General features: G+C 38.6%; 1 protein-coding gene across 8 annotated transcripts in view; it reads left to right on the top strand.

Moving 5' to 3' along the window:
* Positions 1–14,323, top strand: part of GRIK1 (glutamate ionotropic receptor kainate type subunit 1) — a 369,304-nt gene that overhangs the window by 227,678 nt on the left and 127,303 nt on the right. For 5 of the 8 annotated variants that reach the window (XM_047875420.1, XM_047875418.1, XM_047875419.1 and 2 more), the window contains exons 2-3: positions 979–1,146; positions 4,477–4,734. The exons of 1 other annotated variant lie outside the window; for it this stretch is intronic. In XM_047875420.1, coding sequence (XP_047731376.1) covers positions 979–1,146; positions 4,477–4,734 — 426 coding nt within the window. The remainder of the gene's footprint in view (positions 1–978; positions 1,147–4,476; positions 4,735–14,323) is intronic. 2 more of the 8 variants (XM_047875423.1, XM_047875422.1) reach the window with 1 other exon arrangement.

Below are 14,323 nucleotides of genomic sequence, written 5' to 3'. Positions count from 1 at the left end.
GACCTAGTTATAAGTATTCAGCATTCCATGGAATCCAGTTAATGCTTTATTCAAGAGAAATTAGGAGTATTGGTCAATCAAGGAATAAGTTAAGTAGAGGTCAGTTAAGAGAGACTCTACTGTGTGTCTTGTGTCTATTAAAAAAATTAAGAATGTACAGTTAAAAATACTCCAATTACATCTACTAATATCACCATGTCAAGCAAAGTCAGAGATGAGTTCTCCCACGAGGCTTTAAGCACTGATATTTCATATTGCCACCTGTGAGGAGATCCTCATGTTTGAGATATCAAAGATTTGGTGCACATTCTCTGTTAGGGGAGAAGCATATTTCTCTAGAGATGGGATGTAGGCTTGCTTTGGGGCCAGACCAAACAGTTTCTCAAAACAAAACCAACAACAGTTCTTTTAATCTGCCTGTGCACTTTGGAAAGTGCTAGAATATGACCTCAGAATTTTGAGTGATAAGAAAAGAAGAAGTGCTTTTACTTTGAAAATTTTAAGTGTATGTATGTCTCGTTTTGACCCCACTCAACTCTCTGAATGATCTATCTAGAGTCTAAAAGGTCTGCTTTTGAATCAAAAGAGCTTCATTCTGAAGAGGGGTGGTCCTTACCAGATACAGCTCACCTTATGTTTAGGTCAACCACGGTGTGATTCATGTCCAAACTGGAAAATCACTCTCCACCATGTTGTCAGTTATGCTTGACGTAGTATTAAATATTTAGAATATGTTGGTCATCTGAGAGGTAACATATAGTCCAACTTTGGATTTGAAAACCGAGGCATACATATGAAGACCTATTTCTGTGCATGTGACACATGCTGATAAACTTCTAACACTGGTTTTGGGATCTGTTCTGACCATTACCACATTTATTTGGGAGGGCCTTTTGTCTGAATCATTTATATTCTTCTTAAAAAACACACAGGAATGATGTGACTAATGCTTCTCATGCATCTCTTTTGCTTCTGCAGGAGGGATTTTTGAAACTGTGGAAAACGAACCTGTTAATGTTGAAGAATTAGCATTCAAGTTCGCAGTCACCAGCATTAACAGAAATCGAACCCTGATGCCTAACACCACGTTAACCTATGACATCCAGAGAATTAATCTTTTTGATAGTTTTGAAGCCTCACGGAGAGGTAACTATTTTCCCATTTTTCGAAGCTTTTTTGGGTGATGTGTCTGCTCCACAAGTCACCGTTTTTGCTACCTGTCCTTTGTCAGAGTGGACATCTTTGTGTAAATGGGTTGCAGGAAATCTCGGTCCTTGATGTCACTGTCCAGTACAATCTGAAGGATCCTAATGGATGTTGCCTAGCTCTGTTTTCTGGGCCATTCCGATTAGCTCACCCTTCAGTGCCCTCTACTCTATGATTAACTGGTTCAGCTGTGAATGGAAAATGTCAAGCTTGATCTGTTTTTCTTTCCTGAGGCTGAGATACCACCATGAAATTGTACAGCGCAGTCAAATAAAACTTCGTGGAAGGTCATATCCACCGAGCATGTGGAAATGTCCACAACGCACATAACTCACACCCTGAATTTTAACAGGTTGTAAACTACTGGGTTTACCTAGGATTTTCTCAACTTTTTTTTTTAAAAGTCCTTTTCACAAAGTCATAAAAATATAAAAATTAAACCTAGGAGACAATCTCTGCATTTTTTTTTCCTGATTCTCTTTTTCTTCCAAGAAGACAAGGTCCTAAAAAGTAATCTACTTTATACATAGGCTGCAAAGTTTCTGTCCTGGAAAGAGCCGTTGGGATTGTGGGGCTTGTTTAGATGTCCCCCAAACACTCCTGAGACTACTCCAAAGTACAGTCACATTCAATACACTCGCAACTTGGCCTCTAACCAGGGAGCTGTTGAGACTCCATGCAGGTGTTATTGTGGACACCAAGGCCACTCAGCAACCCCCATAGGAGAAGAGGCTCTTTCCCTCATAGAGGAATGTTTTGCCAGTTAAAAACACACAAATAAATGGAATGCAATGAACACCATGGTTATGCCGATTTCCAAGGAACTAATATTAGTTGTTCCACATAGAATTAACTCAGCATCATGAGATGTGTACACCTTACACACTCTTCTGCAGGATTCCTAGTGCTCTTTACAAACAAAAGGTAAAGTGTTTTCCTAGCAGCACAGATGAAAAGCAAACAGTATAATGATTCTTCTTCTGATCTATGGCATGACCTTAGTATAAGAACATTTTCTTTTTAAAGATGGATGGAATTGCAGATACTACATAGGTCAGCGTTACCTATGAACAAATAATAAAATTCTATTTATACAGCTCTTCAAAGTCATCTTCACATAAATTATTTCTATGGGTTTGATCTCTCTCCTCCTCTGCCTCTCTCTGTCTCTCTGTCTCTGTCTTTTGGTCTCTGTCTTTATCTCTGTCTGTGTCTCTCTGTCTCTGTCTTGCCTCTCTATCACACATGCACACACAAACATTGCTGAGCAAATACCTTAGACAGGCAAACACATTTAACAATGATACTTCAACCCACATAAAACTGAAAGCTTTTCTGTGGTCTCAAGTACCTGTCATACTTGTAAATTAAACACCCCCAAAGCTTCTTAAAACTGGTAATTTGCTGGCAAACAGAATTCAAAAAATTGATTTTCTGTCAAGTCATATTAGCATCCCAGAGCTAAATATTAGCAGGCATCTCAATCCATCGACCATGTTAGACAAAACAACAGTTCACACATTCTCATGCTCTCATTTTGTTACCAATGAAAACATATCCAGGGAATGAGCTTCCGTAGACAATGGCAATTTACACTTACGGCACTTAATGCAGAAAATTATATGTCTTCATATCTCATGTAGTAATTCAGTGCCAAAGAGCACAACATGAGAAAGTTTTTCCTTGTGAATGACTGTAAACATTTGCAGTACCGTAGATATTTGAAATACGGTTTTCAAAATTTTATTATTTTTTTCTCTCTAGATCCAGTCATATCATTTTGACAAAGCCATATAATTTTTCTACTTATTTTTATTTGTAGAACATTACTATAAAAATTAACACAGTTTCATTTAAAAATTTTGTTATTACTTAATTCAAATATTTAATTATTATCTCTTGGGAGTTCCAAACTTTTTAAAATTAGCATTAAAATAATGAGATACTATAAACTTCTACATAATGCCAGCATAAATTTATATCGGCATGAAGAGAGTAGACCCTATTTTGCATGGTTGTAGAGGATAACTGGTCCCAATCTTTTTGGAAAGGAATTTGCCTAATATGTATCAAGTAATTTAATTATAGCTGAGAATCTACTCTAAAAAAGTAATGTAAACTTCAGAGAAAAATATAACAACTAAATACTATAATATTAGTTATAATAACAAACGTTAGGATCAGCTTAAAGGTTCAATATCACCAGAACAGTAAAATAAATGATGACATAGCCATGGAATCGGCTATTCTACAGGCACAAAAAAAATATGCTTTCGAAGACTCTGTAATGACTTGGGGGAAAGGGTGTGTTTTTAGTGTTAAATTCAGTGTTAAAGAAAGCAACGTATCAACCTATGTCTGCATAGATTCAATTTTTTTTAGTTGGAATGCCAAAATATAAAGAGGTATTATTCCCAGATGATGGAATTATAGGGTCTTTTTTTTCTCCCTTATGCGTTAAAATACTCTAAATTCTCTCAATGAGTATATAAAATCTTATAAAGAGAAAACCAAATAAATGTTATAGATTAAATTTTATACTGACTTGATTTCGTTAGGCTGATGCTGAAGCAGGGAGAGGCCTGTCCTTGAGCTTGGCCCCTGGCCTCTGGTAGAGTTCCGCCCTTACCTGGTGGCCCTGACTCACTTCATGGTCTATGGTATTAGTGGGTTGGACCATGTGGCTTCTGAGATCCCTTTAAGCTATGTTATGTTAATATTCTATAATTAAGTAGGTATCAATATCACTTACTATTCCTTAGCAGTTTTTCAATAGCCTGGAATCCCTTTCTGAGTTTTGGGAAGATGGCAACTGAAGTGCTTTGCAGCCACCCGGAGAATCTTCTGAATTCTCTGACCACATTAATATCTTCCTTGTCACCCTGCCATAGGACAATACTTCATTCACATGACATTCCCTTGGCCAGTAGCTTGTAGAGCAGCTCTGAGCCCTCGTGGGTTACGCCATGCCAGGCAAGGGATTTAGAAGTAATGGTGTGAGAACAGCCACTTATTTTTGATAGCACAGATTTGGCCCTGTGATGTGTTGCTAATCAGTTCCACATTCAAATATCTCAATATTTTAGCATCTCGGGGATATTGGAAGTTGGATGAAGCATAATTTCTCAACATACAGATGGAGAGTGGAGAATTTCCAGTAATGAAAATAAAAAGAGGGATCATGGAAGGAAAGATGGAATTCACAGCCCTCTCTCTCTCTCCCCCCTTCCCTGCCCTCCCTCTCAACCCCTCCTCATCTGTGGCCATTAGCCTGCGACCAGCTGGCTCTTGGTGTGGCTGCTCTCTTTGGCCCTTCCCACAGTTCCTCTGTCAGCGCTGTGCAGTCAATTTGCAATGCTCTCGAAGTTCCACACATACAGACCCGCTGGAAACACCCATCGGTGGACAACAAAGACTTGTTTTACATCAACCTGTACCCAGATTATGCAGCTATCAGCAGGGCGGTCCTGGATCTGGTCCTCTACTACAACTGGAAAACAGTGACAGTGGTGTATGAAGACAGCACAGGTAGGGGACTCACACAGGAACCTCCCCTGGCCATGTCTGGTCTGAACAAAGGGAGTCAGAGTGTTCTAGAGGCATTAACTCATCAGGTGGAGTACGTGAAAATGCTCTTTTTTATGAGGTTAATGGAGTATTCTAATTTGAGAATGCCATACATCTCCATGTCTATCTAATTCCTGTGGATCCTTTCTGATGATCCTTCCATCATCATATTTAGGGGAATGTTTTAAAACAAATATCACCTTATTGATATTAAAGATGTGATTTCATTTCTTCCAACTCTCTTAAGACTGTGACCATGACTCCCTTCCTTAAATAATGCAGAGAAAGTTGGAAAATTACTACGAAGTATGCTTTCAACTTGTAAGTAACTGTGTACGTGTTACATGTTAGAAACGTTTCTAAAGGAGGTTAACGAGGAATCCAGTTAGAGGCTAACTCAGTACAGTTGACCATTTCATGGGAAAGGGACTGAGAACCCCCAGTAACAAACCCTTAATAAAGCTTGCATTGTTCCACCTGTTTATTTTAGGATCAGAACAGAAATGTGATGCTTGGAGCCCCCATCTCACTAGACACGTCCTCTGATCTGCCTTCATTTCAAGTTTCTTTGGCCGGCACCTTTCCCCTCTGTCTTCTTGTCACATTTCAAAGGGACTGAAGATCCCTTTTATTCAGTTAAATTCTGCTGGTGACTCTCCTTTGTCAAGTCTTTCTAGTTTAAAGATGTTCACCATCTTGTCCCTTTCCTCTCCATTAACCCCAGCACCGTCTTCCCTGCACTCCCTGTACCTCACATCAGCTAGGATGAAGAGTCCATCATTCCTTACCCCCAACTTCATCTGAATCTTTTTTTCTTTTTTTATTGAAGTATAGTTGACACACAGTGTTACATTGGTTTCAGGTGTGCAACATAGTGATTCGACAGGTTTATACCTTATGCTGTGCTCACCACAAGTAGGTGAGCCACAAGTAGGTACCACAAGTAGGTACCATCTGTCACCATACAACACTACTACAGTGCCATTGACTATAGTCCTTATGCCATGTTTTTATTCCTGTGACTTACTCCTGTGACAAGTCTGTACCTCCCAGTACCCTTCACCCATTGTGCCCATCTCCCTACTCACTCACCTCCCCTCTGGCAGCCAGCAGATTGTTCTCTGTATTTATGGATCTGTCTGTTTTTTTGGTTTGCTCGTTTGTTCATTTGTTTTGTTTTTTAGATTCCACATATGAGTGAAATCATATGGTATTTTTATGTTCTGTCTGACTTATTTCACTTAGCATAATACCCTCTAGGTCCATCTGTGTTGTCACAAATCCTGTTCTTTTTTATGGTTGTGTAATATTCCATTATATATACACATACACATCATCTTTATCCCATTCATCTATTAATAAATACTTGGGGTGTTTCCATATCTTAGCTATTTTAAATAAGGCTGTGATAAACAGAAGAGTACATATATTGTTTGAATTATCATTTTCATCTGCTTTGTGTAAATACTCAGGAGTGGAATTGTTAGCTCATACATTTCTATTTTTAATTTTCTGAGGAACCTTCATACTGTTTTCCATGGTGGCTGCACCATTTATATTCCCACCAACAGTGTATGAGGGTTCCTTCTTTTCCTCATTCTCACCAGCATTTATTATTTGTTTATGTTTTTGATACTAGCAATTCTAACTGGTTTAAGGTAATGTCTCATTGAGGTTTGGACTTGAATTCCCCTGATGATGAGTGATGTTGAGCATCTTTTCATGTATCTGTTGGCCATCTGGTTGTATTCATTGTAAAACTGTCTATTTAGGTCCTGTGCCCTCTTTTTTTTAATTATTATTATTGGATTACTTTTTTTTTTTTGGTGTTGAGTTGTATAAGTTCTTTATATATTTTGGTATTGACCCCTTATAAGAGATTGCCTTTACAAATGCCCTCACCCATTCAGTAGGTTGCCTTTTTGTTTGGGTAGTGGTTTCCTTTGCTGTGCAAAAAGTTTTTATTTTGGGATAGGCCCCATAGTTTATTTTTGCTTTTGTTTCTCTCCCCTGAGGAGACGTAATATGTCTGACTTTCCTTTTCTGAAGCTGGCCCCTTACTACGGGTGATCCTCCCTCTACCCCGAAGACAGTGAAGTCCCTCATTCCACATGCTCTCATTCAAATATCACTTCTTCCTTAAAGCCCACTGGGGCCACCAGAGGGTTCAATAGCCCTTCATAAATATAAGCATTATGTTACATGTTTCAATTACCTGTTTGCACATGTAGGAGAATAGGAATTCCTAAACATTGGAAGTTTATCTTATTTATTTTTATAATCTGCCACCTAACACAATTATGGCCTATAGGACTATTTAGGTATTACATGTACAAGGCATAATGCTGTTTATTTTCTGCATATTTTTTTCCTCCAAGGTTTAAAATTAGCTCCTTTCTTGATCTACATATTTGGTAATAAGGTTAAGAAAATTATTAGTGAAAATTAATAACGCAAAGCACTTACCAAGTTTTTAATAGTATTTCATTTTTCACTGTCCTTTTCACCAAGCACTGGCATTTACTACTTATCAGAGGATGATAGTAAGCCTCCTCTATTTTGCACTAAACTCTGGTTGCATTTTAAGTTGCCAGATAAAAGTGACTCTTATGGTTGGAAGTATGCATTTAGATATTTTCTTATACCTCATCTCATTTTAGAAAGAAGTGAAGGTAGGTTATTGGATATATAACTTACAAATATTATATTCGAAACAGTCCTACAGGGAAGTATAAGCCACAGGCAGTCATATTCTTAAAGCTTCACCTGCTTGCTGGGAAGAAAGAAACGTACTATCAAAAAAATTCCAAAAGCAGATTTTAAAAACCTTGAGATAGAACATTATAATGTGTAGGGGTGGGAAAGTTTCCACTTCTTCCCTTCGAGGATCTTTGGCTGGTCAAGCAATGAAATTGACATGAGACATATTAACAGGAGAACAGCAAAGTTTAATAAGATGTATACCACCTATAAGCATGGGAGAGACCCAAGAAAACAAAGTTAACTTACTGAAATGGCCTAAGCTATCACCTTAAATACCACCTTTTGCCAAAGATGAAAGATGTTGGGGGTGGGGAATCAGGTATGGGAGATTATCAAAAAAAGCACAGTGAACAAGGGCAAGATTATAATGCATGTTTAAGTCCCTGCCTTCTCTGTTGAGAAGAATTTCTAGAGATTGAGTCACCCCTCTCTTTCTGGTACAGTAAGGGAGTATCTCCCTTACAAAAAGGTTTCTTTTATACATGTACACGTCTCTTACAAAAGGGCAACATCTACTCAGATTTCAGAGCTTCATCTGTGCCTGCCGTTTCTTAAAAATAAACGTCTTAAAAAAAATCCCCATGCCAATGGGACACATTTTGCCTGGCAAATTCTGCTCCCCTTCAATTATAAATGTAAGCATAGTCTGATCTTCCATGTTGCTTACCTTTGTAAATAGATAATCGCATGAGCTAATAAAGTCATACTATTTCTCATTATGTAATACACTCAATAGTACAAATTTTTCTCACGATTTCTACCATCTCCAGCAAAGCAGAGCCATCTAGAAGGAACACAAATTGATGAATGACATTAAAACTTTTGGATTTAAGAGCTCAACTAAAGGCATGAGCATAATATTATAGATTTCAAATTATATTTAGACAAAACCTAATTTGTAAAAGGGTAACACAGAAATTGATGTTCTAACCAACCTTCTGATTCCAGAAGTGATGGGCATTTTGCACAGGAGGAAACTCAATCCTTTCTATCATTTTTTTACAAGAAACTGAAATCTGGTTTTCATCCTTATTAAGTTCACCCAGTTGTTCAATAAATACTTGCCAAAGTTGAAAATCCCAAATGAATTTGTATGTTGCCCATTAAGTTAGAAATGACTCATGTTAAAATGATTTTACCCACAAAGAAATTAAAAATGTAAATGAATAATCAATTGAGCTATTAAATTGGAACCCAGAGAGTAAACAGGTCAACTGAGATCAATAAAAGCAGACATCTTTTGCCTTTGAGTGGGTTTAATACTGCTTGACTCAGGGTTTTGGTTGCAGTAATTATCAAGACATAAAAAGGAGAAAACTTAGTAAACCTGAAGGAAAAGAAAGGACTTAGGTGTGCCCAGCACCCGCCCTCACACCAGAATTAAGTACCTATTAAGGAACACTTTACTGGGATTTGTTTAGGAGTTTGTCAAATAGCCTGAAGCCAGCACAGATGTCTGGGGGACCAAATGGCCCATGACTCCCATTGAAGTCAAGGGGAGCACTGTGCTTCTCTCTAAGGACAAAATTCAATTCACTAAATACTAGCAGGCAGAATTCTGTCCTCTGGAAGTGAAAATGTAGAAAGACCCTAGAGAACTGTTGAGGGAGTGAAGTTGTGTTTCGCTTCATCTCTCTCTCTCTCTCTGTTGCCTGGATATTCCTCCCATCAGTCACCTAGTTCTCTGATTCCCACATTCAGAGGTGACCCTAGGCAGTGAGAAATTGCTGCTCATTGGTCATCCCCTCTGCTTCATTAGACCCCTTGTGGAAGCCTGATTTCTATCCCTCACACACATCAAAAAGAGCTGAGAAGCTGAGCACCAAATGCAGTGTGGAGGATATTCAGCAGTTTCTGCTTTTTCAAGGCCAATCTCAGTGAAATGTAGCCCCAACTATTTCTGCAGAAAAGGGGCCGGCAAATTTTTTGTCTCTGATGGCCAGATAGCATCTAGCTTAAGCTTTGTGCGTCATAGGGTCGTGACTATTTCACTCTGCAAGGTAGCAAGAAAACAGCCATAGATGACACATGTAAATGAATGAGTATGGTGTCTTCCAACAAACGTTTGTTTATAACAAAGAAGGAGGCCAGTGTGGTGGGACCAGCGTGAGAGGGGAGGGATAGTGGGAAACTAGGTCAGAGAAGAGCACCTTATGGATCATGGAGGATTTTATAGACCACAGGAAGAGCTTCTGCGCTTCATGAAATGGGAAAACCATTGGAGAGTTTTCAGCAGAGGAGTAACATCAGATTTACATCATAAAAAGATCATTCTGGCTCTTGTATTGATAATACGATAGAGGGAGGCAAGGGTAAAAATAGCCTCTAGAGAACTGAAGGCAATTGAGGAAGATAAGTTAATAGAAGAGTAAGAAATTGCCAGTTTCTAGAAATATTTTGAATGTTGAGCTAGCATAATGACCTGAAAGAGTGAAGAAAAATAGAGGAGTCAAGGGTGACTCTAACCTTTTTAGCCAGAGCCAATGGAAGGAGTTAACATCACCTAAGATGGGGAAGGTTATAGATGGAACTACTTTGGAGGAAAAAGGATGCTATCAGGAGTTTTTTCAGTCATGAGCATGTGAAGTTTGAATTTGTAATGTCTGCTACATTCAAGTGAAGGTGATGAACAGGCAGCTAATATATACATCTGGAATTCAGAAATGTAGTGTGAGCTGGGGTACAAATTTGAGAGTCCGCATATCGATAGGGCTAGATAAGGCCCTCAAGGAAATGAGTTCCAGCAATGTGCCTCTAGCCCTGAGTTCACAACACATCGCCATCAAAAGTTGGGTTTTTTTTTTTTTCATCCATGGTTGCCTTATATCATTTTTCTTAACACATCAGAGCCATGAGATTTCTAAAACGCGGCCTAAAATTAAGAGCCATTAACTATCATTGGAAACGTCTCAAAGCTTTATAATGAGGATTAATTTGAAATAAGGTGGACACACATAAAAATGTCAGTGATTGAAAGAAGCAATAAATTCAAGGAAAAAACACAAAGCAAATGAGAACCGCACATATCACAATAACTAAATTCTTGAGTTCTGATTATGTGGCACACACTCTTTTAAATATTTTGTATGATTAACTCGTTTAATACGCTCAACCACTCCAAGTGAGATAACAGCTCGAATGGCTGTATTTAAACAGTGACTTGTTATTTACTACATTTATTACATTTCCTTTCACCTTCCCATAGAAAACAGAAAGAATATACTGTCCAGAACCAAGAACCTTGACAGAGGCCTGAAATTTGGACTTGGAGAAAGTTAACATTTTGCCATAAGTGACGAAGCCAAAATGAAAGATATTCAGTATGCGATCAGTGCCAAATAAAAGAATAAGTAAATCTTTTCCCTTCAGCAATCACAACTTACCCCCACTGTGTTATTATGACCATTTGTGCCAGCCAGAACACTTCTGCTACATGCCTTCCCACAATTCCACCTGAATTAGCTGGGGGATAGAAATCCTTGGCACTCAGTACCAACAAGATAAAAAATTATAGCTCTTTTTTTTTCCCTCTGTCCTCACTCTTTTCTACCCTTCCTACCCACCCACTCCGGTCCTCTGCCCAGAACCCTATTCAAATTTTCAGAATTCTGTTTGGAAGCCAATCTTTAGATATTGCATGAAGGTATATTATTTTTAGCTACCATTGATATCAGCAAGAATTCAAGACTAAAATACTCTATTTGAGCTAACTGCAACACAGTTCATCTCAAATATTTTGACTAGATTCTTCTTTGAGGTCCTTTGATCAAGGGACACAATTTTTCTTTTGGGAAGTCTCTACCTTTTTTTTTTTTTTTTTTGGATACACGTTTGAAAAATCGTATGTATGAAGATCTGCACTTAAAAGTGCTATATTTCCCCCAGGTAATTCACTCACTTACCCATTTCCATTTCTCAATTCTGATTTTTCCTTTCCTCTGGAGGGTACATAGATCCCCTTAAAAATCCTATTAGATTTGGGTATATTAATACACCAACAAGTTTTTGAAATGCCATTTTCTATGTTTCTACGTACAAATAAAGAGGAAATTAACATTTAAAATGTACGATCTTATCTTTGGGTCCCAATGGTTTATTACACTCATTTTTATGGCATCAACCCCACTGATGTGGTTTAATCAACAGGGAATTAAATTAAGACTCAAGAAAACATAGGTACTTTTCTTTTGAACTAACACTTATTGAATATAACTAAAGCTGTCCAGAAATGAACTGGGCTTCAGTGTGAGGTGGGGAATTTTTCAAATAGAGAGGTGCAGCAACAGCTGTGTAGAGGGGATTCGTGCATCAAGTAGGGGTTTGGCCTTTAAGGTCCCTTCAATTCCTGGCATCTGTGACTTATTTTCAGGACCAGTCTAAACAATTAACCTCACTGTGTCTCACTTTCTTTACTGCAGAATAGCACTGATACCTTTTCACCTCAAAGGTGTATTGTGAGGTTTATTGAGATATTTATAAGGCATATAGCATCCTTCATAAAAGGAGTAATGTAAATGGCAGTTTATTATTACTTAAGGAGAAGGCATGGGAAATTGTAAACACTCACTGTAAATAGCAGGTTCTTTTTTTTTTCTCCTCTGTATCTCCACCTGTTTCCAGAGTCACTCCCTGTGTATGCAAATCAGCATTTTTCTGTGTCATATCTGAGTGCACAGAGTGGATAGCTAGCCAAAATGAGTGTTTAGAATTGGCCGTTTGGGAACCCTCTTGCACTGTTGGTGGGAATGCAAACTGGTGCAGCCACTCTGGAAAACAGTGTGGAGGTTCCTCAAAAAATTAAAAATAGACCTACCCTATGACCCAGCAGTAGCACTGCTAGGAATTTATCCAAGGGATACAGGAGTACTGATGCATAGGGGCACTTGTACCCCAATGTTTATAGCAGCCCTCTCAACAATAGCCAAATTATGGAAAGAGCCTAAATGTCCATTAACTGATGAATGGATAAAGAAATTGTGGTTTATATACACAGTGGAGTACTACGTGGCAATGAGAAAGAATGAAATATGTCCCTTTGTAGCAACATGGATGGAACTGGAGAGTGGGATGCTAAGTGAAATAAGCCATACAGAGAAAGACAGATACCATATGGTTTCACTCTTATGTGGATCCTGAGAAACTGAACAAACCCATGGGGGAGGGGAAGAAAAAAAAAAAGAGGTTAGAGTGGGAGAGAGCCAAAGCATAAGAGATTCTTAAAAACTGAGAACAAACTGAGGGTTGGTGGGGGGTGGGAGGGAGGGGAGGGTGGGTGATGGGTATTGAGGAGGGCACCTTTTGGGATGAGCACTGGGTGTTGTATGGAAACCAATTTGACAATAAATTTCCAAAAAAAAAAAAAAAAGAATTGGCCGTTTGGACATTTTTGAAAGTTATCTTCATATGCATAGCCCAGATCGAACTCATGTGAAATAAATAGATTCCTTGCTCTAAAGTGCTTTTGAAACCAAAGGTGCAGTTTCCAACTGCCTCCCTAGGGGGTGAGAGTAGAGGAAGAGGCTCTTGTGGTGCTATTTTATATCTCCACATGTGACCCGTGTATTTAAAGAGATGTGAACCTAGAAAAAAGGATGCAAGGAAGGTACAATGAACTCCTGTATTCCCTTCATCTAGGTTAGCCGTTGTTATCATTTGGCTGCATTTGTTTTAATGCTCTGTGATTCTCTTAATATAAAAACAATTACAACAATCATAATAGTAAGTAGTAGTGTTATTGAACCATTTGAAAGTAAGTGGCTGACATCACGGCCTTTTTACCCCTAAGTCATTAGTATGTATTTCCTAAGAACTATGGCCTTCCTTGTTATAGCCACACTACAAGCATCAAATACAAGAAACTTAACACGAATACAATACTAGTGTATACAAATAGGATAATACAATATAGGGTAATCATTTTTTAAAAACAAATGCTCTGCAGAGATGACTGAGGCTAGGAGAGTAGGTGTTTGCTGGCCAGAAGGGCTCACTGCAGGTTGTTCGAAACCCCTGAGGCCTTCCCAGTGACCAGAGGGCATGGCTCTGCCCAAGGCACAGACAGAACCCCCTGGGGGTGCTGTTGCCCAATGGTGTTGCAGGCCCTACAGCTTTTTTTACCTGGATGGAAGGGACTCAGAACCAACTTACCTAACTCCCCACTGTCATGGAAGTCACCTGTGTCCAGGTACACCTCATACCCTCTCCTCACGGGAAATGGCTGAGTCCAGACCAGTTTTATTGCAGAATGCCCCTCAGTTGGGTTTGATCATCTCCTGAACTGCATTTTACTTTTCAAGTCCCTCCATCATGGTGGGCTAGAAAGACTGCCACCGACACCAGATTTGCATGCACCGTAACCGTTCTCTGCATTTGGAGTCCAACCCTGGGAGCGCTGGGTCACTTGTCGAGGCTTGCTTCCAAACTCGGAGGACCATTAGCAAAGTTAGGAGTTGTGCCTAAATCAATTTCCTTTCCCTAAAGTAATTATTTGTTTAGCAAATAAGTTTTGCTACTCTTTACAACGCACGGTGGGTGATTGATGGATTGCTGCACAGTGCAAATAAACAGGAACTCTTTCTCTAAATTTTTTTACCTGGGAACTAAGGGGAAAAACAAGAAAAAAGAAAAGACTTTTAAATTGTAAATTCTACAATGTTTGCTAATGAAGGCAGAATGGCTTTCTTTTTTTTTTCTTTTTTTTTTTCTTTTTTTTTTTCTTTTTTTTTTTTTTAAGCAAAAAATTGCTTTGGGAAGAGAAATGTAAACCCCCTGGTCAACCCTCATTCTT

Source organism: Prionailurus viverrinus, chromosome C2, assembly GCF_022837055.1.
Source record: "Prionailurus viverrinus isolate Anna chromosome C2, UM_Priviv_1.0, whole genome shotgun sequence".
NCBI classification, from domain to species: domain Eukaryota; kingdom Metazoa; phylum Chordata; class Mammalia; order Carnivora; family Felidae; genus Prionailurus; species Prionailurus viverrinus.
The sequence above is the reverse complement of the archived record's forward strand: the minus strand, read 5'-3'. Positions and strand labels throughout refer to the sequence as shown.